Source organism: Calonectris borealis, chromosome 2 (assembly GCF_964195595.1).
Source record: "Calonectris borealis chromosome 2, bCalBor7.hap1.2, whole genome shotgun sequence".
Taxonomy (NCBI): Eukaryota; Metazoa; Chordata; class Aves; order Procellariiformes; family Procellariidae; genus Calonectris; species Calonectris borealis.
In genome coordinates, this window is record NC_134313.1 from 148008488 (window position 1) to 148033719 (window position 25232).

General features: G+C 39.5%; 1 protein-coding gene and 1 long non-coding RNA gene across 9 annotated transcripts in view; one reads left to right on the forward strand and one right to left on the reverse strand.

Moving 5' to 3' along the window:
* MINDY3 (MINDY lysine 48 deubiquitinase 3) overlaps positions 1 to 482 on the reverse strand; it is a 60441-nt gene extending 59959 nt beyond the window's left edge. For 4 of the 7 annotated variants that reach the window (XM_075143857.1, XM_075143853.1, XM_075143860.1 and 1 more), the window contains exon 1: positions 295 to 472. Coding sequence is in view for 1 of the 7 variants with exons in the window: in XM_075143848.1 (XP_074999949.1) it covers positions 295 to 391 (97 nt within the window). In the remaining 6 variants the exon portion in view is untranslated. Of the gene's footprint in view, positions 1 to 294 lie in introns of all 7 variants that reach the window. The other 3 variants (XM_075143848.1, XM_075143852.1, XM_075143856.1) reach the window with 3 other exon arrangements.
* On the forward strand, positions 1 to 22899 carry LOC142079520 (uncharacterized). 2 transcript variants are annotated; one of them, XR_012672697.1, is made up of 4 exons: positions 1 to 168; positions 17186 to 17304; positions 22266 to 22384; positions 22496 to 22899. It is a non-coding gene; the product is annotated as an uncharacterized LOC142079520 (long non-coding RNA). The 2 variants fall into 2 exon arrangements; XR_012672698.1 differs by lacking the exon at positions 1 to 168 and adding an exon at positions 708 to 3084.
* The last annotated feature ends 2333 nt before the right edge of the window (positions 22900 to 25232 follow it).

The following is a 25232-nucleotide window of genomic DNA, read 5'->3' on the forward strand; positions in this document are numbered from 1 at the left end:
GGAACACGAACGCCAACAACTATCGCTGTCCCCGTCCGCAGACGCGCGGAGGGGCCCCTACCCCACGGCGCGGCGCGTCCCGCCCCTCACAGACACACGGACACGGACAGACAGGCGCCGCGGAGCCCCGCGGGGGCGGCGGGGAGAGCTGTGGGTGTGTCCGGGCAGGTGGGCCGAGGACGGCGGGGCGGGCCGAATGCCGAGGAAGGACCCCCTGGGGCAAGGCCGGGCAGGCACCGAGGCGGGGGAAGGGGCGGGCGGGGAGCGGGGCCGTGGCACGGCGCACGCAGGTACCTTGCGCCCAGCGGCAGAAGATGGTGTCGGCCAGCCCGCGGGGCCCGGCCTTCTTGCCCCACACCAGGTGGACAAGCTCCTGGCCCGCCTCGGACATGACGGGGCGGCGGCGGCCCTGGGGCCGGGCGGGCGAGTCTCCCGGCGGCGGAGGCGGCTGTGGCAGCCGCTGCCCCTGCGCAGGGGAGGGGCCGGGCCGGGCCGCGCCGGGCGGGCGGGAGGGAGGGAGGGCGGGGCCGGGCGGGGCGCTCGCGCAGGGGGGCGGGGCCTCGCCGGGCGCCTGGCGGAGCTGCGCATGCTTCGCGTCCTTTTTTTTTCCGCCTGCCCAGCAGGCCCCGGTGCTTCCGCGGGCGCAGGAAGCAGGGCGTGGGGTGGGGGGGCTCGGCTCGGCTGGGCTCGGCTCGGCGCTTTGGCGGGCGGCGCACGCGCTGCTGTGCAGCCGAGCGTTGCTCCCTGAGGAGCCGTTGGCTGAGGGCGGAGCGGCGGCTGGCAGGGAGTGAGAAGCGTCGTGCCGGTTCACTCCGCGCTGCCCGCCCTGCCGCAGGTAGCGGCAGGCCGGGTGGTACCGGGGCTGCAGCCTGCGGGTAAGGCTTGCCGCGCAGGGCACGGCCGCTGGCCTCCCAGTGTGTGCGTGTGTTTGGCGGGCGGCTAGGTGGACGTAGTGGTGAACCCAAACGGTAGTCCGCATTGGCAGCCGCCCGGGTGTGAGGCCGGTACATTCGGCTAGCAGCAGCTCCTCTTCGGCTTCCCTCGCCTTCTGGGGTTTGGCCCTGCCGCTGCTTGCATTGCTGTTTTGGGTTCTGCTCAGTAGGGGCTGCCCCAGACGCTTTGTTACAAGCTGAGCGGAATGGAGTGGCATTGGTGAGGAGATAGTGGCGTTAGAGAAGGTGGCCTTTTAAGTCTTAATTGAAGCAGACAGTCAGTGTAAAGACTTGCATATGGGCTGCATATACCAACAGATGTCAGGAATTCAGAATCATACCAGTGTAAGTATGAGTAAGAGAGCTTCTTTTACATATTTGTTGTATAGCGTCTTGTGCAAACGCTAACCTAACATATAGGTAAAATGTAGTGCTTGCATATATACATGAAATATATATTTTAGAAACCGCTCTCTCACCTGGCAGTGCATATATTCATGCAATAGTTTGAAATGAAGAATGAAAGGTAGCTATATGATTTTCTTAAACTATTTAGGAGTGGTGTTAGATGGACATCCCATGAACTTCAAAAGATTCAGATTTGGAAAATAAATTTAGTTTATGTAATTTAGTAATGTTTTTTTCCAGCAGAGATTCTGGAAATAAAGACTGGGGGTTTTTATAAAAGATAGTTGCCATTCAAATGGGAATTCTTCATGGAGGTTTTGTGGTCAGTGTTGTGCACAGGATTAACATAGACTTTATTAACCAAAATTCTTCAGAAGGGTGTTAACCATTACCACTGACAAAAGTGGATTAAGGATGTTATCTTAGAAAAACATTTCAATCTAAAAGTTTTCTGGTTGAAGCTGTATTGCATATGCCACATGGAATTCTTCATGTGGAGTACAGATGGAATTGAGCTGTGATATTGTGCCCACCTGCTTTATCTTCATCATATACTTAGTACTTTTATGGAGATTGAGCACATCTTGAGACTGTTACTTGTGCAGCCATTCTGAATTAAATATGAAAATCGCCAATATCAGGGTGTTAGTAAGCTTTCTGACATGTCATACCACAAATTGATCAGAAGATGGTGTGGTTGTACTTCTGATTTCTAAGCATTTTCAAATACTTGCACAATTAAGCATTTTCTGAATAATTACTGACAAGCCATCAATTTCTTTCAGTATTGATTAACAGAATGGATTCTGGATTTGCATAAGTAACGCTTATAATGGTCACTTTGATTTTTAGCATAAAGAAAGAATAACTCCAAACAAGTGGAAGGAATTTAATTAGAATTAAAGGCATCATAACAACAAAATCATGTCTGTACATACTATAATAAAGGCCATCATTTTTTTTCAGTTTTTGTGTGTTTTGAATCAATTGTGCAGTAAAATGCAAATTTTCTTGTAGTACTTGAGTTTAATACTAGGTATAGCAGGCTTGAAATTGTAAACATCCCATGAGCAGGAGGAAAATCTCAAAGTATTTTAAAGTATATTGAATATACATTTGAAATATTTCAGAGAAGTATATAATCAAAATGGTGCGATGGTGCAACCATAAGTCAGCTAGCTCAACAAAGTTCAGGCTGTCCATTGACAGGCAGGCTTTACGAGGAGGAGGAAAATACTGCAAATTTTAGCCCATCTCTTCAAGTTGCTGGGGTTGTTCTGAGGAAGCAAACTTATGTTGTCATGGATGCTGGGGTGCAATCCGAAAAACAGAATTCAGTGAACAAATGGAGAATTGAGGGGAGAAGGCACTGTAGAACAAGGATGCTGAGCCTACAAGTGGACCATGGCCACTGCTGTGAGGAAGAGGAGGTGGACAGCACCACCCAGAGGCACTGAAAGGCTGGAAAAGCTCCTCCTCCACTTCCCTCTCTGCTGCCTTGGATCATCATTTGCACGTTGTGGAAAGGAAGTTAATTAAAATGAGAGTGCCCTTTGGTTTCATGGGTGCAAACAGGTATTCACACTGAAACAGATGTAAGGAAAAGCTCAGTCACAACCTCGGGAGTTGTGAGCCAGAAGAGGTGTTGCAGTTTAATGCGCTCTAAGTAAGCGCAACAGGTTTATTTCCTCATCATGGAGTGGAAGAATGCTTCAGCCGCACATCTGTGATTATAGACCCATAGGTGAGCTAGCAGCTAATACTCCTGTAAAGTCACAATATCAGGTTAAATTGAATCTATATTTCTAACCTGAGTTAGAATGACAAATAGCCACATTTTGGTGTAGTAGCAGTTTTGTTGTGTAGCAGGGACAGTGAGGTTTTAGGCCAATGCCCTGTGTTGTGTAAAAATGATTCCACTTTTAAAATGTCTCACCAGCTACTGACTGTTGTATACCTCTGATATTGCTAATTTTCTCCATATAATTTGAACGCAGATATGAGAAGACATTTCTTCAGAGTTACTCACTACGCTGACAAAAGCAAAGAGTAATGAGAGACAGAAGATACAAAGCGGTTTGACCCATCTTGATTTGGTTGGCATACAGCACATGGAGTTCAATGTAGACAAATAAAAATTAATGGATCTGGGAACAAGGGAGCAATTTTGGGCATATGTGCCAACTGGAACAATCTGCCATGTGCTGATTAGGAAAAGCATTAGGAAATTATTTTGGAAATACCACTGAAATCATTAGCCTCACTCATACAAATGGTAAAAGGCAAACCGTATAGTCAGCTGTAGCAAACAACACTGAATATGAGCGAATGAGGCTGTGTATGTCATCAGTTGCGACTTTTGATCTCTCGCCGATCATCTCTTAAGTTTTGGGCATTCATAAGCTAGTGATATGTTGCATAGGTATACCAAAGAATTGAACTGGAAGATATGTATGTGAATTTATGTAGGTGGGTTGCAGTTAGTGAGAAGGAAAAGAAAAAAGGAGGATTAGGAGAAAAGCATACCAGAAAACTGGTATTTTGGAATTAGGAATGTACCGGGACTTCTGTTTTTTCAGGTGGTTGGTTTTACTCACTAAGGGAGAAACTAAGCTGAGATGGGTCTAATATAAGGTTGACCTATGTTATATGAAGGTAAACTATGTACTGTGTTTCAGAAACAATATATGTGGATTGGAGTCTGAACTCTGAATGAAGAGTGTGCAAATCAGCACACTAATACATGAAAACAGTATTTTCTAAAATTATGAAACAGTGGCATTTAAATCTTGTGTCTGTGGACTCTGGGGTGTATGAACTGTACTATAAAGTCAGAGTTTCATAGAAGAAATAAAACAGCAGACTTCTCTGCATATCGGGTCTTTACCTCCTTAAAAATGTTTAGAGGTATGCAAATCAAGAAAGATTAAAACTCACTGCTCTACAGCATTGCTTGGATATATTCTGAGTAGTGTGCACAAATTTGAACTACTTTTTCAAATAGTTTCTATTAAATGCACAAGTGTTTTTCCTTTTTTTTTTTAATGTTGGACTGCCATCATGTGGTTGGTTTCATGACTTAATGTGCACTTTTAAAAATATCTGCAAGTTTTCTTTTTTCTGTCTTAAATAATATGCACTATCCACTTATTCTTTTCTTTGTGAAATGCTGTTAATTCCCTCTGCAGGCTGGTTTGGCGGTTTTGTTTTTTTAGGAAAACATGGCAACTACCACTCTCTCCTTTCTAATCTGTAATCCAAACTCACTTGGTTTAGCTTGATTCTGTTAATTTCCGTTTGTAACATCTTAGAACAGTTCTCCACTACACTGAAGGAGAAGGTAAAGAATATAAGCATATACTCTATATATGTGCAGCCCCTTTTGCTTTACTTAACATATTTTTTAAGGATTAAGCCTATTCATAAAAGTTTTTGGATTAATTGAGAGTTTATGGGCTTACTGCTATGACAGACTGCAATACCAGTTACAGACATTGTACATTTTTGCCAGACAAATCTCAATAAAGTTCATCCACACTGAGATAGCTTTGTCTTACTCGTCTTTAAAAATGCATTGTCTGGCTTGGGTGGTAGGAAAAACGAGTATATTAATAAATGCCAAGCTACTTAGTGCATACAGCTCCAAAGGGAATCACAGTGGTGGTGTATAACGGAAGTGTTCTCACATTAGTGAGGAGCTATAATTGAGGATTACAGTTAAAATTTTTCTACAGTTCCCTTTTCTGTTTACGCCCTTCTTTTAATTACCTCACCTCCCCCCACACCCACTAAAACAAAAATCACACCATCAAGTCTGTATAGAAAAGATGTTATTAAGAAGTTGGAACGTTGTGGTGGGCTAGAAAAGGCCACTGAATCAGATCACAGAAACATTTAGCTGTCTGTCTGTTGTTTGGATACCTAGCATCCTACTAGGCGAATGTATCTTGACTTTGTTTATAGTGCAACATGAAATATTATGTACCTATTTGCTCTCGGGATGATTTCTGAGAAGGAATTTTGATATCAAGAATCCTACTCAAAATTCCATTTGTGTGCACATTTGTGTTTGGGGAATAATTAATGTCACCAGTTTACAAAATGCTGACTGCTCCCTCTGTTGCAGCAGAGGTAAGCTCTGGACTATGGGTAAGCAGCAAGAATGGGTGACCGATTCTTCCAACTTGTTCTCAGTTAAGAGGTAAAGATAATTGTAATAACCGTGATGACAAAGTAGGGGGGAGGGAGACACTTACCTGTTTCTTGCTTAGGTCAGCCAGTGAGACACTATATGTTAGAGACAAGAACACAATGTCATGCTCGTCTGCTCAGTATCCTCATCCTGAATTGGGGTAGTCCTTCTTGACGAAGGAAAATGTCGCACAATCCAGGGAATGGACAGAGTAAGTTGCTTTCTGCCAACAGGAAGATGAGAGAAATCGGGGCACAAACGTGAAATTCTTCAGGTACCAAGGGATATACTATGGCCCTGAGACTTGAATGGTTCATTTTTTCTCTCCTTAGGCCTCCTTCTTTTGAGAAGAGGATAAATCTTCTTACATTTTGGCCTGTGCGTCAGCACCAGATTCTCTGGGAAGGCAGACTCCAAGTTTAAGGAACAGAAAGCTGTGATGTCTCGTTTTCTCTTTTTAAATGATGAATTAGTGCTAGATTTGACATCTTAAGATGACTGACTTCTACTGAAATTTTGGAAAAGAGAAAATGGGCAATTTCTTGGTAGATATTTGCCCTCAGAATCTGTTGATGAGACAAAACAAGCTACTGATTGTCCTGAGTGTATTAATGTTTGGGGTTGACATCCTTGTGGAATGGGAAGGAATTCCTAGAGAATTGCAACTTTCTGTGATAGCCAGTATAGCAAGTTAAAAAAGAGGTCTTTCTTGCGTATATACCATATATATGGTATCTTAACGGTATAGACAATATTAGTTTTAGGTAAGTTGTTTAAAACTGCTGGAGCTATAACTCCATCATTTGCAGAAACACCAATGAGTGAATATCCATGTATTCATAGAACAAGCTACATCAGAACATAACGATTCTACTCACTGTTGCATTTCATTTAAGATTCATAAGTGTAAGTGTGGAAAAAAGTATGACAGAAAATGGACTATTTTAGAAAGAGTAATTTATTCACTTTTTGCAAGTTACCATGGCATTTTCACGTTTAAAGACGAGTCTTTTTTTTCCCTCCCAAAGCATACTGAGATTTTCTATTATTTTCAAATAAAATGATCTTACAGAGTCAGGTAAAATTTAAACATCCATTACCCTTATTCAGTCATTCAGTGTATGGCTCACAGCAAATGCCTTTGGATTATGGACTGCAATTTTGTGGGAGAAAAAGGGAAAAAATTGGCATTGTAATTGGCAAGAAAAAGTCTGTGATTATTAAGACTATTAGGGATATAATTAAATTAACAATGTCAAGTACCAACACAGTGATGCTAATACTGTATCTCTGGCATTATTAGTTACAAGTGGTTCAGACAAGCTTAGTGTGACATGAATGGGCTAATAATTTGCCGTGCAGTCACTAGTCTCTGGTTAATTGCAGAGTTTACCTAGCAGTGACAATGAACAGAAGAAAAGATAAAAAGAGCTAGTAATGCAGTTAAATTTTTAAAATGCATATAGAGTCATCAATTCTAGTAATGTGAACTATGTTTCAAACTGAAAAGTTATTTGAAACAAAAGACTGAATTGTTTGATTTCAGTAAAGCTGAATCAAAATGTATTAATTGTGTTGAAATGCTAAAAGAATTAAATACTCATCATTTAGTCAAAATTGGACAGGAAAGTTCCAGTTTTGCAAAAGGACTGGTTTCCTGCAGAAAATTCCATCAAAGTATTTAGACCAGCTTTATTTTTGATCTTGGAGAGATTGGGGGAAAGTTGATTTTACTAGGGAAGTTTTGTTTTGAAGCAGGTGATATGTTGGAAGAATGCAGAATGAAGAGGTTGTTCACATTGCTGATAAGAGAAAACAAAGATACTCAGAAAGTGGTCTGCACTAGAGGGACAGGAACCTCATTCTCCAAGTGTGGCAGTCAAAACCATTTGCCCATTTAAGTGTCTTGCTCTCTAAATTAATTTTCTTACTTTCTCAGGTTTTCTGTTTCAAATTCCTCCTCTAAAAGCCTGACACAATGGTATTCCTCCCTTTATGTTCTCATCTCCTTTTCATCTGCAGTACTTATGTTTAACGACACTTGCCTTTTGTTTAATTTTCCGTCCTTAACCATTGTTTTGTCTCCTTAAGTATTAATATAAGTGCTATTGCTTTTTATTCTTGGAACGATCTATTTTTTCCTATATGACATTTTGTCCTTCAGATCTGTTATGAAAATTCATTATTCAATCTCTATTCACAGAGGTAGCTGAAAATCCCATCTACTTTCATATTGAAACCCTTTCTGCAAGAGTCTGTGAGCTCCTTGGGCCTGTGACACGTTTGTTTCTGCAATGCATTCTGCAAAAGTATCACATACTCATGACATTTTAAGAATACATAAGGAAGAATGCAAGGACAAGAGATTCACAGGGAGCAACCATGTTGGGAACAATGATTTGTGAACAATCAGATCTCAGAGATGGTGGGCAGTACTGAGAAAAGCACCCATCAGATGAGAAACCTTAGGGAAAGGGAGGTCATGAGTAAGTTGCTGAAACTTCAGAATTTATTTGAGATGGGTCTTTTCTGTCATCAGATGTGATGCTTATTTGTTCTGAGCTGAATTCCTCCTTCCTCTTTACAGAATGTTATCATCACACCAAAAAAATCATAGAATTTTATAGATCATTATAGCTTATATATAGCTTATTGTATAGACTGTGAGTCATGCACTCAAACTTGACGTTTTGAAGAATGCAACCAGTGGTTGCTTCAGATCATTGGAATTAACTAGTTTACCATATTTGAATAAAAATCCTTTGCCCACTAGAGGGTGTTACAGTTCTTAGAATAGCTAGAATAATGCTACTTGGTTTAACTAAATTCAGTGCAAAAAAATCCTCGGCACAATCCTGTGGTTAAGAAATGAAGGGTCAGGGAGTTTTGCTGATTTATAGCAGCTGAACATCTGCTTTGGAACACACAAAGTGAAGGATTTCAATTTTATGGTTTCCCACAACAACCATGACTTGTCCCTGTTTTACATACTGTTGGCATTTTTACTGACAACTTTTATTCTTGAACATATAAACCGCTTTATTCTTTTTTTTTTCTTTTAAATTTCTCCACATACAAAATTATGCTGACATTTTTGTTTGCTTCCCATTTGCTTACTTTCTTTATAACAAAAGAATAAAGACTAATAAAATCTAATACCCTTTCTCCTGTCATTCTAAGTAGCAATTGATAGGCATCAAAGCTTCAAGAGATGATTGTGATCTAGAACTGTCTAGATGAATTAGGAACATATCCTCAATACCACATTTCTTTCTTAGTTAAAAACTGTAGATGAATAGGAGCATTTCCTCAATACTACATTCTTCTGTTAGTTAAAACAATCTATTCCTGAGATAAAAAATACTTTGAATGATTCATGGTCCTTATGGACCGTGGACCATAACTGCAAGCACTAGAAAGAGTTTTCTTTGAAATTTTGCGATTAGATGGAAAGAAGTAAGTTTCCTTGTTTTGTACAAATTCAGTTTTCTTTGGGTTTTGTGAAATTATCGATGAATTCCAGAAAGGTTTGAGCCTATTAAGAGGTGGGTTTTTTCCTCTTCTTACTTCCCTTCTGCCCCTTTGAAATACACTAAATACCTTTAAGTATCACATGCTCTTAGAAAAAGTTCTTAGTGAGATCCTACCTTTGATTTGCTATGGAAGCTATCTGCATTTCAGCGTATACCCATCTGTTGGGCTTTAATGATCAGTCTTCTCATTTGATTGCCTCTTATGCCATTCTTACTGCCTCTTGTGAAGTTGCCCTGCAAGTCATATAGGCTCACTCTCCTGTCAATCTTTCCATAGCCTCATGCTTTCATCCAGCACTCCGTAGCTTCCTGACAATAACCATTCACCACCATCATCGTCGTCATCATTATATTTCCAGTGGCCACTCTAATCCTCCCATCATATGTTAGCTGTTCCAGCTTAGTATGGCTATTATGTAGTCCTCCACTCTTGTTGTGTTTGTATCTGCTGTCCATCTTTAATGCCCAATACATGGCATGCCTTGTTTTTAATACTAAGGAGATTTATATCCCTGAAGCCACATTTCTTCATTTGTATCCAGTATGTTTTCTATTGCTAAATCCATCTTTCAGATGAGAAGAAACTAATGACTTGCAGTCATTCAGGCAGAAAGTTTATGTAACTGCACTTGCATTTTTTTCTCTAATTTGGACACGTAGTCAGCCATCACAATTACAGTGACTGTGTGAAAGGACAGTAATTACCTATGCAAATTAGGCACACAATTGAAAGCATTTTTTTCTGAAGATTTAAGCTTAAAATCCTTTACTTCTTTTCATACAATTAGAGGTGATAACAGTCCTCTAGCAAAATTCAAAAGTATTCAATGATATACCACTTACATATTTCTCAACTGTAGATTCAACTGAATATATTTTATGCTCTTTATCTCCTGCTCCAAACTCTTACTTTTTTTTTTGTTACTTTGTAGTGGCGATTATATTTCAGTGTAGTGGCAAGTAATACATTTGTAATGTGAAGTAGCAAGTAATACATATAGGTAATACGTATACACATATACCTCTTTGAATGAAGTTTTGTGAAGTTTAAATTGCATTTATTAAGTAAGTGTAGTAAAATTCTTAAATAAAGAACATTAAATAAAGCACTTTCAAGCATATATTTAATCACGGCAAAAATCTGTTCTTCCAGATAAATGGTTTCCACTATTTGTTAATGATTATAGGTCCAAAACATTTGAAACGATGAAATTGATCTTAAACTGTGAAATTCTGCTTATTCTGCCTCACAGCAAAGCAAAATTTTGCCAGACATTTAAAATGTCATTACTGCAAAGCTGTCCGAAAGTAGGAGAAATTTTAGCCCAGTTTTCTTTAAAAAATATATGAACTACTGAAAAGTAAGGCTGAGAAGAAAACTGCTCATTCAGCACAACAGTGGGACTCCTACTAACACTGCTGTTAAGAAAAAGTAATCAGCAGATAAATCTAGAGTATTATGGCAACTCTCATCTTAAGATGGCTGGCTGTGGAAAACAGAGGAGACAGTCTGATATTCAAGCATCTTGTTGAGTCACTAGAAATGGGTGAAGTTGAAATGCTTGTTATTAAATTGCATGAAACTGGTAGTGTCAGAGCCTGTTCTGCAATTTGACATATGGTACATCCTTGCATAGTGTTCTACAAAACTTAGCATTACGTGAAGCGCGTACGGATGAGTTTCAAAATCCATTCATCTCTACTATCATCTCACCAATTTTTTTTGTTTTAAAAATCATCATAAGCAGTTAGCATTAGTATACTTTCAGCAGCATCTATGTACAGAGAAATCCTAGGTCAGCTTTCCTCTCCTCTTTCTTAGAATCATAGAATCATAGAATCATTAAGGTTGGAAAAGACCTCTAAGATCATCGTGTCCAACTGTCAGCCCAACACACCATGCCCACTACACCATGTCCCTAAGGGCCTCCTCTACACGTCTTTTAAATACCTCCAGGGATGGTGACTCCACCACTTCCCTGGGCAGCCTGTTCCAAGCCCTGACCACTCTTTCAGTAAAGAAATTTCTCCTAATGTCCAATCTAAATCTCCCTTGGCGCAACTTGAGGCCATTTCCTCTTGTCCTATCACTGGTTACTTGGAAGAAGAGACCAACCCCCACCTCGCTACAACCTCCTTTCAGGTAGTTGTAGAGCGCGATGAGGTCTCCCCTCAGCCTCCTCTTCTCCAGACTAAACAGTCCCAGTTCCCTCAGCCGCTCCTCATAAGACTTGTGCTCCAGACCCTTCACCAGCTTCGTTGCCCTCCTCTGGACACGCTCCAGCACCTCCATGTCCTTCTTGTAGTGAGGGGCCCAAAACTGAACACAGTATTCGAGGTGCGGCCTCACCAGTGCCCAGTACAGAGGCACGATCACCTCCCTGCTCCTGCTGGCCACACTAGTTCTGATACAGGCCAGGATGCCGTTGGCCTTCTTGGCCACCTGGGCACACTGCTGGCTCATGTTCAGCCGGCTGTCGACCAGCACCCCAGGTCCTTTTCCTCTGGGCAGCTTTCCAGCCACTCTTCCCCAAGCCTGTAGCGTTGCCTGGGGTTGTTGTGGCCGAAGTGCAGGACCCGGCACTTGGCCTTGTTGAACCTCATACAGTTGGCCTCAGCCCATTGATCCAGCCTGTCCAGGTCCCTCTGCAGAGCCTTCCTACCCTCCAGCAGATCAACACTCCCGCCCAGCTTGGTGTCGTCTGCAAACTGACTGAGGGAGCACTCGATCCCCTCATCCAGATCATTGATAAAGATATTGAACAGGACCGGCCCCAGTACTGAGCCCTGGGGAACACCGCTCGTGACCGGCCGCCAACTGGATTTAACTCTGTTGACCACAAGTCTCTGGGCTCGGCCGTCCAGCCAGTTTTTTACCCAGCGAAGAGTACACCTGTCTAGGCCGTGAGCCGCCAGCTTCTCTAGGAGAATGCTGTGGGAGACAGTGTCAAAGGCTTTACTGAAGTCCAGGTAGAGCACATGATAGCTTCATTCTGGAGCAGTGCAACTGAAAGCAAAACTCAAAGCTTGTCAGGAGCTGTGAATGTAAGTTTGTGCTACGATGAATCACATGACAAGAGGCACATTTTTGGCTCGGCACCTTTTTCACATGACACTGAAAAGAAAAATCGATGTGCAGCTTCACGTGGCAAAAATTTCAACAAGCTTTGTGTATTTCAGTGAAGAAATCTGTTCATTTCAGGCAATTAGTGGTGAGGACGTATACCCTAAATCTTGTGCCTCTGAGCTTCCAGTGTTGTCGCATTTGCATGAGAAGTTGCTACACCGACAGAGCAAATTAAAATCCTGACTCCTTTTTTTGAATTTCAGAGGGCATTGTGTTTGCAATGAGCAGAACCTTTGGGGACAGAGAAGTTTCCTCACAAAATTTCAGAAGAAAATGCAAGGCCAGCAGAGAACTGTTTATGGCTTCCCAGATTTCTGGATTTTTCTTTTTTTCTAGTTTGCACCAGTTGGAAACAGTTGCTGAGCAACTGGTTCTTGTGTACTCTGGCTAGTCCTCATCTGTGATAAGCTTTCTTTAGGTTACCTATATATCCTCTGTGCCATGTGGTCTGGGAGGGACATCTGCATTCCATTCTGTGATGAGATGACTAGCTGAGCAGGTGAGGGGAGGGCAGCGGATGTTGTATACCTTGAATTAGCAAGGCCTATAACAGTCTACCTAGTGTTCCTACAGCCAAACTGGTGAGCTATGGACTGGATAAATAGGCAGTAAGGTGGGTGGAAAATTATCTCAACCATTGAGCCTTAAGGGTGGTGATCACTGGTACAAAGCTCATCTGGCAGCTGGTTGTGAGTGGCATGCCTCAGGGATTGATGCCAGCCATGCCTGTCTTCAGTAACAACTTGGATGACTGGATAGAGTGCATCCTTTGCAAGTTTGCAGATTATATGAATTGGGAAGGGTGGTCAGTACACTGGAGGGCAGGGCTGCTGTTTGAGGGACTTTGTCACGCTCCAGAAATGGGCTGTCAGGAACCTTATGAAATTCACCAAAAGCAAATGCAAAGTCCTGCATCTAGAATGGAATAAGCCCATGCAATAGCGCAGGGCAGCACTGACTGGCTAGGAAGCAGCTTTGTAGAAAAGGACCTGAGGTCCTTGTGGACAGTGAGTTGCACATGAGTCATCAGCATGCCCTTCTGGGAAAGAAGGCCAGCTGCATCTTGGGCTACATCAGGAGGAGGGTAGCCAGCAGGTGGAGGGAAGTGATGGTTCTTTCCCTCTATCTGGCACTTGTGGGACCACTTCTGGAGTGGTGTGTCCAATTTTGGGCTCCCCAGCACAGAAAAGCCATTGACATAGTGGAGCAAGTCCATCAGAGGGCCATTGAGAAGCTTAGGGGGCTGGAGCACATGATGTACAAGGAGAGGCTGAGAGATGTGTTTGTTCCATCCTAAGAGAAGGCTAATGCAATGGAGGGAATCTTAATGCTGTGTATGACTACCTAACAGGAGGATGTTGAGAAGACAGAGCTAGACTCTTCTCAAAAGAGCACAGTGGAAGGACAAGAGTCTGTGACCAGAAGTTACAACATGGGAAACTCCATCCTAGTGCAAGGGGAAAACCTTTTGCCCTGAGAGTGGTCAAACGCTGGAACAGGTTGACTGGATAGGTTATGGAATCTCCATCCATGGAGATACTCAAAACTCAACTGGCCACTGCCTTCAGCAGCTGGATCTAAATGGACCTACATTGGGTAGGGGGTTGGTGTAAATGTGGGTCCTTCCAACCTAAATTATTCTGTCTGAGGGATTCATTACATGTTAGTCATTGAATGTGTATGGGCTAACACCAGTAAGAGACATCTATCTCTCTTTATTCATATTTTTAAAGTAGGATTGAGTTTGGTTTTGCAGGGGACAATATAAAGATGAAACAACTAAAATGAAAGAAGAAGAAATTAGTTATGAATTTTCATTTGTATAGTATGTTACTTGAATCTTGGAAGTGCATGAACAGTATTATATTTATTCCACCTTCTCTGTGTCTTCTTGATATTTCAGTTGATATCTTCTTTTCTCTTATAAAAACTTCCTAGGAACTGCATTCACTTTCTTGTTGCAGATAATCATGTCATGGAATTGCTTGCACACACCAGTGGTGATCTGTCTGAAACCCACACTTTTTGCTCCTCGTGGTCTAACTGGAGGGCTTTTCTGTAACTTCTGATTCCCTAATTGTATTAATTATTATTATTATTATTATGGTTCTGTGTATTCCTACTGCTGAGAGAAGTTCACTAGTATTTTTTGAAGGCTTATCTTCAGTGGAGAGGTGAAGTCGTTTTACTGAAGCTAAACTGTCTTGAGTCAGCAACTGTGTTCAGAGATAGTGTAAGCTATATATCGAGTGCTTTGATTATCAGCTTGACAGTTTCCTACTTGAAGTGTCTTGGTGCCTTCCCCCCCCATTACTAGCTAGAAAATTAACAAGCTTTGAGATTTCCCCCTCTGACAGTCCAATATTTAAAAGCTTAAAAAAGAAAGGTTTGTATGTAGGTACAGTTACCGGATCATCTTTGTTCCCTCAGACTAATGCTCCAGAGAGGAAAAGCACCAAGACAAAAACAGTGTGCAATGTATACTCAAGACTAAAGTCTGATTTCAGATAGGGTGACTGTTGCACATTGATAATCGTTCTGTTTCTAGCCTTTCTTGGTTTTCTCTTTTGTAATGTTTTTTTTTTCCCAAAAAAGTTATATATTTCTTGTATCAAATAATTTTATGCAGAAATAAATGGTAGTTTTAGAGACATTATAGCCTCACTATGGGATTAAATACACAGACAGTTCCGGGTAAAGATGTATAAATCATAACAGTGTACTCCATCAACTTCCATTTTCATACCCATAAGATGAGGCATTAAGAACAGTTTTTACCTTGTAAAATGAAGAAAGGGAAACGATAAGAATTTATTGCACCCAATAAACAAAAGGAAAGAAAGGAAATAGAATTTAAGAAATAATGTGCTAACTCAAAACAATCCAAAGATGAATATTAAATATATATGCTATATATCTAAAGCCATTCAGTAATAAATAACATGGAACAAACACTGTAAATCATAGGACCTAGTTTAGTTTCCACACGTTGTTTTATGTAAGATCAACCAGGCCTTATAGGAAACCACAGAGCCTTTTTTTACAATGCACTCCTTTGAACTGGGTTTGTGCAGGTAAAGACTATGAAGTAATAATGTGCTGAATGTTTCCCACGTTACCAAATGTTATAGCTACCTTGCTGTTTGCCTGTAGATCTTGCTATAGCTGGGTCTTTTGCTCTCTTGGAGCTTCTTAATAGGCATAGTCTGCATTATTTGATTTCCCTGCTTGACTCTAAGTTTTGATATGTCAGAATTAGTGTTTTAGATTACTGAACAGAATTAGGATTCAGCGCAAAAATCTGTTATTGACTTGTTGGAAACTAGGTCAAGTCTGGAAGCATCATCTCCTGCAGCATGTTTTTGGAGTATTTTTCAAGTAAAATTTAAAATAAATTTTAAAAGTGTTTTCAATAAACACCTTACTAGCTCTTTTGCCAGTAAGGTTTTCATAAGCATGAAAAATATATTATCCTCTTATATCTAAATGTGCATGGTAAAGAAATACAGCAGTGCTGACTTATGTAATCAGAATCTTAAGTCCAAAGAGGCCCAAACTTGGATGGATTTTCAGCAAATGGTTTTGAAGGGCTGCCATTTTTCTGTACTAACCTATGACTTGTCAACAAAACTTTGTGTTATAGAGCGTTTTCAAGAACCAAAGTGAAACAGCTTTCACAGGGGAAAGTTTTTTTAATTAGGCACGAGTCCTGTGTATTCCCTATTTGTAACAGTCGCCCAAATACTAGTACGTATTTCCCTAGATAGAAGGGCTCTTTCCTGTTTCAGAATAAACTATATAAAAAGCTTGGGTAGGATGGTGTTGGAAATGCTTTGAAGTTGAATGCCAAGTACATCATAAAAGTTGTCTTCAATACCTGCCCAAATTTCTTAGTATGAAACTTGGCACGAATGCCAGTGCCAGACCTTCAACCTTGTGTCAGCTTAAGGATCTGGCAGAGATTTGCCAGGTGCTCTTCTAGCAGCTCACCTGGAACGCTGAAGGCAATAGAAACTCTTCTTCGTCTTTTGAAATATAAATCCCTTTCTCAGTATCTTGGTATGGATTCCCAGTATCGAATGCTGTCTTCATCTTTGGAGGCTTTGGATACAAATGCTTCCTCAGAATCATCAACAGTTGAACAATGGGAGAGAAATCTGCTTTATTTCGCATCTAAAGCTAACTGAGCAGCTTTACCGACATAATCGCTCACATGATATATTCAGCTCCAACCAGAGTGTTCAGAAGCTTCTCAAAGCCGTACTGTTATGGTATGCCTAAAAGGAAAAGCTTGGAGATCAGTCACCCAAAACACATAATCACCCTGAAGTGGTTGATAGCTGCCAATATCTGGTTTCAAGCTGGAGAAAGCAATAGCTATACAACACTAGCTTCTTTAGATATTTGTATCATGTATGTTTCTAATGCAAAAACTGATAAAGAGTATGAGGTCGACTCATTACACCTCATTTTTCTAAGTTCCCTTCTAGGTGTAAAAGAAACAGTTAAGTAACTGTGAAAGGGAAAAAACTTTATTCTAATTAAAAGGTAGTGAAATTGTTTCATATTGAAGGAGTGAATAGAATTAAGTTCGTCGAAGGAGACCAATTTAATCAAAGAAGAAAATAGCTGTAAGACTTAAAGCACCTCCAAAAGTGGGGAGAGAAATGCACAAAACCTGAAAACCTTATTAGCACCTTGTTAGGAGAAAAATAGGTTACTAGTGTAAAGGTAAACTAAGTGTAAGTAAAGTGATAATAGTTATATCGATATATTCTGTAAATGTTTTTAACTGTATTATTTGTTCTGGAGGTCATGCTTTTTTACATTTTTTCTGAACCTGTCTTTAAGGTTAACAAGGCATTCGTCACCCAAGCCTGTAAAGAATCTGTGAAGCAGGGCCATTTGACATCTTAACAAATGCCCTAGATGCCCAGCACATCCTCCGCAGTATCTGGAGTTTGCAGATTCATTCCCTTTGTTCCCTCTGCAGTAAGCAGGCAGAAAGCAAACACCACAAATGTCAGGGGAAGCAGAAGTCTTTTCCAGTGACTGTTGGTGGCACTGAAGAGTTTCTGACATGCGATAAGGTACTGCTGTGCAAGCCAAAAGGTAAAGATCATAGGTGTCTCTTTTTATCTCTTTTGTTTAACTTGAATTCCTAAAGAAACAAAACATATGCAATTATTTTTCTGGTCTGTCTGAACATCTTTCCTTCCAACTATCCCTAAAAACTTGAATCCTATAAACTAATTTCAAACAATATGGGCAGGGTGGATCTGAGATCTTAAATTTTGAGAAGTTTTGTGAAAATTGGTATGTGAATAGAGAAGATTTCCTTCATTGAGGAAAAGACAAAAAGAACTTACATGCCTAAGTACACGTAGACCGCTACATGTGCTGAAACTGAAATGGCCTGGTCAGTCACCATGTGTGTGATACCAGCCAGCCATTGCGCCTTTCGTCCAGACAAACAGCTGGGATAAAAGCAGGAGCTGCGGCAGGCTCTGAGAAGGATGTAATACGTAACCTTCTTGGAGAAAAGGGCTCATTAATTCTGTTGTTCATGAAAAAATGTTTATGTTGTATGTTCTTAGATTTCAGTGTAAAATATTTATGATCACAGTTGGAAGTACTGATAGAAACAGACTAATAGATTTATTCCTTGTTTTGTAATTAACTACTATATTGTAATGATACATATATTTTTGGCTTAAATAACTTTTTAAAAACATGATGTTCATAGTGGGGTCCTGGCCTAGTCAACTAAGCACTTTTAATAAAATAGAAAGACAATTGTTTGGGTTTTTTCCTTGTTCACAAGTCATATGAGATCTTCCCTAAGAAAGTCATATACTTTTTTAAAAGTGCATTTTCGATCTGGAAAAATTTGATCTTTTTTTTTTCTAATCACCGCAAACAATGAAACTTATTTCAAACATGACTACAATTCTCTCTCTGTTTTATGTAAAGATCATTTGAACAGAAACTTTTTAAATCAGGAGAAGGTACTTGATTTAGTTCTGTCACTTGCAGTACTATAAACCATGTAATGTTATATTCGAGAACTTTGGTAGATATACAATACAGACTTTAGGGTCAGTTTGCGGAATGTATTTGTCTAGAATAAATTTAAGCTATGGAAAAGTTAGTGCAATCTGTTTGTAAGTTTTCTTACTATTAAAAAAAAAAAAGAGGAAGAAGAAGAACAAAACCAAGATGTTCTGCTATTGCTATTAAAGTGATTAAGTAATTTACACTGCAGAGAGCCATTTCCAAACTTAAGCCCCCAAACAAAACCATTGTTTTTCAACACTGGGAGAGTACGTACAGCTCCTGGCTTCATTCTATTTTGATGAAACGTGTCATTGATAAAAGAGAGTTCAAGCTTCCCTAAACCAATTAAAATGTTTTTGCCTCAGGTGGTAAATAAAAGCACATGATAGAACTAAAGCAGACTGGGAGAGTGGTAATCAGTACAGTAGTTCAGTATTGAACAATATTGAACACTGTAACAATAACACATAATAAATCATTTTGAAAGGTACATTGGATATATTTTTTCAAAGACAAATAAAGTATACTCGCAAGGATCAAAAGGACACCTTAGTTATTTTTACGTTCTATTTTAGAAATTATTGACAGTTCCTTTTTAAAGTAGCTTTAGCTTGCTTGACTGCAAAATATTTATGACAATAGTTTTGAGTATGGGTCAGTTAGATGTAAATAAGTTTTATTGAAAGCGTTTTTTCTTGGAAACATTATGCAACATTAATGTTTAATTTTTAAGTGCAACATCTTGTTTTTTATATATTAAATAAATTGATCTTATAAATGTGGGATGTAGTCAACCCACTTATGCTTGTATCATGCGAGCCAATGATAGAATTCAGCTTGTCTTGCCGTATCATGTTTTCCTTTATACAACTAATTCACTGAAAGAAAAATCATATGTGTTAGGATAAAGTTTTACTAAATCCATGACCATATTCCTGGCAGTTCCAGCAGGCTCAGTATTTCACCCAGAAGGATCAATAGGAACCCAAACAGACTGTTCTTTCATTTTTTTCAGTAGGATCTTATGTAAGGGGTCAGTTTGATGCAGTTCGTTCACCTAAGTCCATGACAGATAACGGTTAATGAATAAAATGCCAAAATATGCTGAAAAACAAATAGTATATGTTCAGAATAGAAATTTTTTAAGCAATGAGGCAAAGTAAAATTTACAGTATGACTTTTGTGTTTTGAGCTTCTTGAAACCAAACTTTATTTCTTCATTTTGGTTAAATTACTTTTTATGCACATCATGCTCTCAAATACAACTTTCTTTAACTAGATTATGTCCTAGTGTGAATAATTATTGTCCATTTTCAATAAGAAATCATCCATTTTTGAGAAATGTTTGCATATGCCGTTGAGGTATAGCCATTTAAGAAAATGAGCTTATATTGTTTTCCTTTGAGTTGTCAAAGTTTCCTTATTTGAATACAAGCATGCTGAAATACTCAGAGACCATGAGCACAAGCCTTTACAGAGCCTAGCTTTACCCCAGTCTCCGCAGTGGGACTGAGCTCTCTGTTTTAAGCAAACAAATCTTTTACTTACTTCAGTTGCTTGCTTAATGACTAAAACTGTGATTTGCTTCCTGAAGCAATCTCTGGAAGTTCTGCCGTTGTATCTCTTCCCCACAGATTGTGGGTTATTTGGGATAATAGATTTTTACTGTGATAAACCAAAGCCGACATTCTCTTCTAGATTTTGTGTGTCAGTAAATCATTTTTGGAACTATAAAATTCAAAAATGTACAGGAAACATTATAAGCATCTTCCTGTAAAACTGCAGTTCTCTGGGCATTTATGAGTTAATGAATGATTGGAATATTGTATGGTTTTACTTCCAACTTTTTACGAGCTGCATTTTTTTCCCCTTTGCCAAAGAAATTTTTGAGCTGAGTTACAGGTGCCAAGGAGGTAATCAAAATCTCCATGACCAAAACTGAGTAACAGGAAGAAGTCTTGCTATTGTATTTGTATAAAATGACCATTATTCATTAGATGCCAGCTTCTAGCTATGTAGTGACATTATGCTTTACAAAGAGGTTCATGCTTTCTGCACCCTCTCAACCTAAGATGAACAAAAAAGAAAAAAGAGTAAGTATCAGGATCAATAGGAGTACTGATTAATCTTTCTGACTTCCTGAAGTTGAAGAAAACTCCCATGGTTGCAAAAATCATGCTGCATAATTATCAGCTTCTGTTTACCAGTCTTCATCTTTAATTCCAGCAGATAGTGTAAAGATGTTTTTAAAATGTTATTTTTTGAAATAACTTATTTGAAATTTTTGAAATTGTTCTGTTTGAAACCAGAGTTGATCTGAAAAAAGAATATCAGATTTTTTAAAAAGAAACATTTGGACAATGAGATTTTTAAGCAAAATGTAAAATATCATGTTGCAGTCAATTCAAGGTCCTTTCACCGTAGCAATTTGTGGTCATGACCCAACAGGACCATCACTGGAAACACTAGGTAGTGGTGGCAGCTTAGCCCAGCTGCAGTGAATGGAAGAGCTGGTGAATGTCACCAAGTAAAGGGTGAAAATAAAAGTACTATTCTGGACTGGAGCAAGGAGAGAGCTGAGCTGTAGTTGCCACCCATTTCTTACTCCCATTACCATCCCCAGGAAAATATGTAATCAGTTAACATCCTGAAAATTGTCTTCTGGCTGTTCTGTACTGAAGTTTGCATTTGGCCCACATATTGAAGCAGCCAATAAATTAGACAATCCTGACATGTAAAAGACATATTACATAGGTCATTACTTCATCAGAAGTTCAACGTTTGATCCTGAGAGATCACGTTACTATGAATATGAAATATAACACGTTATCTTGAATTATACCTAAACATTTGATTACATTCTCATATTAAGAGAGAAAAGACTCACTGCAAACTGACAACTGATAGTTTGAGCCGGCTGCCTCACTTAACATCAGAGAGGTAATCAGCTGAAATTTTTAGTTTTATCTGTGAGTTTTTGACTACTGCTATATTACTTTTTTTTCTGGAACCTATATTGATTGGGGTAGATAAAGTCCTATTGCTTTGTGACAAAGAATTAAATGGCATCACAACTAAAATTATTACATGGACCTTAATAAGAATTCTTGAGTTATTTAATACTATTTAATCAACTTGTGCATTCGAACAATCTGATAATTTAATGCTAATTTATTTTATTTTAATATATTCATACTGCTTTTATTTTATTCTTTAGCTGAATTTCCAAAATACAGACTTTTGGAAACACTTTATTTGGATATTTCTTTTCCAGATGCTAGCTTTATAACTCTGTTAGAACAGGTGGTCTTCTTTGTGATGGTGGTCTTGGTATCCTCTTTCTCAAGAGGTGAAGAGTGGAATGGATGAGAAAAGCTCACCCAAAGTGTATTTTATTGGCAGAATTTAGTAGCACTGGGCATTAGTGACTGTCTACCAAGTAGACAAGCTACACCTCCTCACAAGCGCCATCAGTTGCTCCTTAGAATGCTCTTTCCTGCCACGTCCCAGGATATCCTCCAGAGCTCTGTTTGCATTGAGATTTAATCTGGTGCAGATATTGTCCATGTGTGCATTCATAAGGATGTCACTGTTGAGCTATAAACAGTGTTATACACAGTGTTTCTATTTAAGGAGAAGCTAAAATGGGATAAAAAACCTCTTTCCTATTGGAAAATTTCCCTTTTGCCAAATTAATTTGACATTTCTTTACTGTCAAAATTTATCATAAAATGCAAGGCTCTCCAGGTCAAAAGATAACTGGGATTCTGAAGGTAAATTCTGGAGAACGACAGATTAGCTAAAAATTAGTTGAAATTGTCGTGGAGTTACTTACTGTGTCAGCAGCATACCCAGAGATCCTGTGGGAAATGTCTTAGATTTGGGTTAAGCTCTCAGTGGGCAGCAGTCTTCATCAGAAGGCAACACATATGCTGGAAATGAAAGTGAAAGTGAGTTTGATTAGCTTTTGCTACTGCTTAGGAAAGCTAAGACGGAGTTTTCTCTCTTTCCCAAAGGACAGTCAAGGTCAAGGACAGTAAATATCCTTCAAGAAGGGAGTCTGAAGACGTTTTTGGTGCAGCACTGTACTCTGTGGAATACTCTGCTTCTATTATGTGTTAGTTGACCTCTCAAGGTAAATATTTGCCTTAACAGGAAGAAAAGAGCAGCAACAAAAATATAATACACATAATTTGCAGCTTCTAAAACTGCACGATAATACCCTTTCTTTTTTTTTTTTTTCCAGTACCACTGCCTGGGTACCTGCAAAAGGGATGAAAGTTTCAGGTTTTTGTGCACGATATTAACAAATATAGAAAACAATCGTTGTCCCAGAGAGTTTACCAGAAAATTGCTACATGTCATGCAAAATGTGGCAAATGACAGCAAATGTGATAGATCCAGGAAACAGTAAAGTCAGAAAATTTTTGCATGAAGAAGAAAGACTTATACATTTATTAAATGATATCTGTATTTTAGCGTAAACCTTGGTGCCTTCTGTATTTCCTTTTTCTTTTTACATCTCCGTTTTCTTTATTGACAATGTAGAAATTGATCAAGTGATGAAAGAGAACCCCCAAATTATAGAAAATAAAGGTCTTGTTCCATCATTCTTATTCTCCAGTGCTTTATTTGGTCTCATTTTAAAGGAACTCCATGACACAAAGCCATTACTGCCTTCCTATCTATTCCAAACTCTTAAGAGCATGAAGAGTTTTCTTATATTGGTTCCATATTTTTCCAGACTTTAAACATCAGACCAATATTCTTTGTTCTAGATTATCCTGAGAAACTGTCCTTTATATCCTTCAAATGTTTGTGGCCACCCTTCGTAGCTTCATGCAAGGTTTGATTTTTCAGGCCACTACTAGCGGCCACCAAGTGCATGCACAGTGTATTCCTCTGGGTCCTCTCCAACAAAGCATGAAGAAAAAATGTTGCTGTTTTCTAAGCAATTACACAAACATGCAGTCCTAAAAAGACATAAAGCTTACACGAGATTTATTTTACTGTGCTGTGTTTAATACACATTTCTTTCAGTAGCAGTCCTAGCTTCTCTGTCGCCAGCACTCACTCGCCATTTGCTCTGTCATGTGCCTTCCCCGCTGCTGTGCCAATAGGTCTGGTAGTGGGGTTCCCACTGGTAAGCCAGGTCAGGAAACTAATAAAGGCTGCAATTTAATTTTTTTTTTTTTTTAAGGTTATTTTTAGGATATCATCTGCCTCTATAGCACCAGCAGGTGATTTGCTATTTCAGATGTTATTCTGGTCTTTCACAAACCATTTTGCACAAAGTGGTTTCTTGCAGCTCACTCCAGCTGTATTTTGTTTACTAAAAACTGGAAAGATAAACAACCTAAATCTTAAAGATTCACAAGTGCCAAATATATGCACATATTAAAGATATTTAGTCAGTGTGATTTCCTTCAGTGCTTTGTAGTGTAGCTGTTTTTATTTAAGGGTGATGGTCTTAATTGTGCTGTGTTTTCTATTTTTCTTTGTTCCCATTCATGCTCTCGGAAGACTGAAGAAATATTACTGCTCTTACCATAATATATACACTTGAGAAAACACTGAAAAGGCGTGTTTGTTAAGCACTCCAAGCAATAACTGAGCATCGATGCGGCTGCTTTGGCCACATGCTTACTGATTTTGCATCAAAAGGTAGAACAGAAAGTCAATCCCAAAGTGGTATTAAAAGTACACCCTAGTGAATCCACTCTGGGCAGATACAAAATGTCTAACCGTAGCTCACTAATCTCCAGACCTTGTTGCTCAGAGACCCATCCCGTGTAGCTAAGCCTTGGATTCTTCCTCTTCGATCAAGCTCTCCAACTGCTTTATTATTTTGTTGTTCACTTGATTCTCTTGTTTTACAAAGCAGGACTTGGTACCCCTAAGATCTGGGATGGGAACAGGGTGGCTTGCTGCCATCTTTCTGTTTCCTCTCTCTTCTGTGTATGTCAACTCCCTAGTTTTAGAGCAGCTCAGTCCTTTTGTGGGTTTGGCTTCTGAAAAAACATATTTCCAACCCGAAATAGCTAAAACATTCCTATGCTTAGTAAAGAATGGAAAACTACAATACTGGCTTCATGCTATATGAAGTTTCATGTTTGTGGAATCCCTCTGCTGTAATCTTTACCAAAACCTGTTTAAGAGCAGTCCAGATTATGTTTTGCCTGTTCTTCACTGCTTTGTGTGATTGTTATGGTGCTGACACCTTCACTGATCCTGCTACTCCCCATCTTGATGCTGCATTTGGTTTTTGCACTGGCCAGGCCTACTTATCTCCCTCTGACCGGACTGCTTACTGGGCACGTGGGTGAAGACGACATACGAACAGTAGTGGAAAGAATACTCCTATATCTCTTTTTTGACTTGAGCAATTGGTCAATGAGGTATTTCTTTTAGGAGAAGTTGTTAAGGGAGTCAGGTGTTTCGATATCATCCTTTTTATTTACTAAGAGTGCACAAAATGACAGGAATTTTAAGCCTCTTTCAGATAGCACTTGGGATAACTCTTGCTGGGCTTTTTTGGGGCTATACTTCCAATGTTGTTCAGGACATATTGTTGATTTATTGATTCTTTCTCTTCATGTCTTTTGTCTTTTTGCCTCAATTGCACAAAATGATATTCTGCAAAAACCCCTCCACCCGCATAATTGATGTGCCTTTGTTTGTCTGTCATATGTGATTGCTCCTAAGTTGACGCAACTATTGCTTCATGTTATGTTGTTCCATGAAGTAGTTCAATGGCATCTTACAACTCTCTTCTTCTGCCTACTAAGAAAGCCCTCAAGTGATCAAAATGGAGCCTTTCCTACAACAGATATTAATCTAAGTACACAGTGCACAGTAAGGTGCATGATTGTCTTTGAAGCATGTCTTTGTCATGCAAAAATAAGTATGTCATCTGGGAAAACATAACTACTCAAACCTTATTTCATGGTGGGGTCTTTCTCCCTCAAGTCATACTCTCTTGA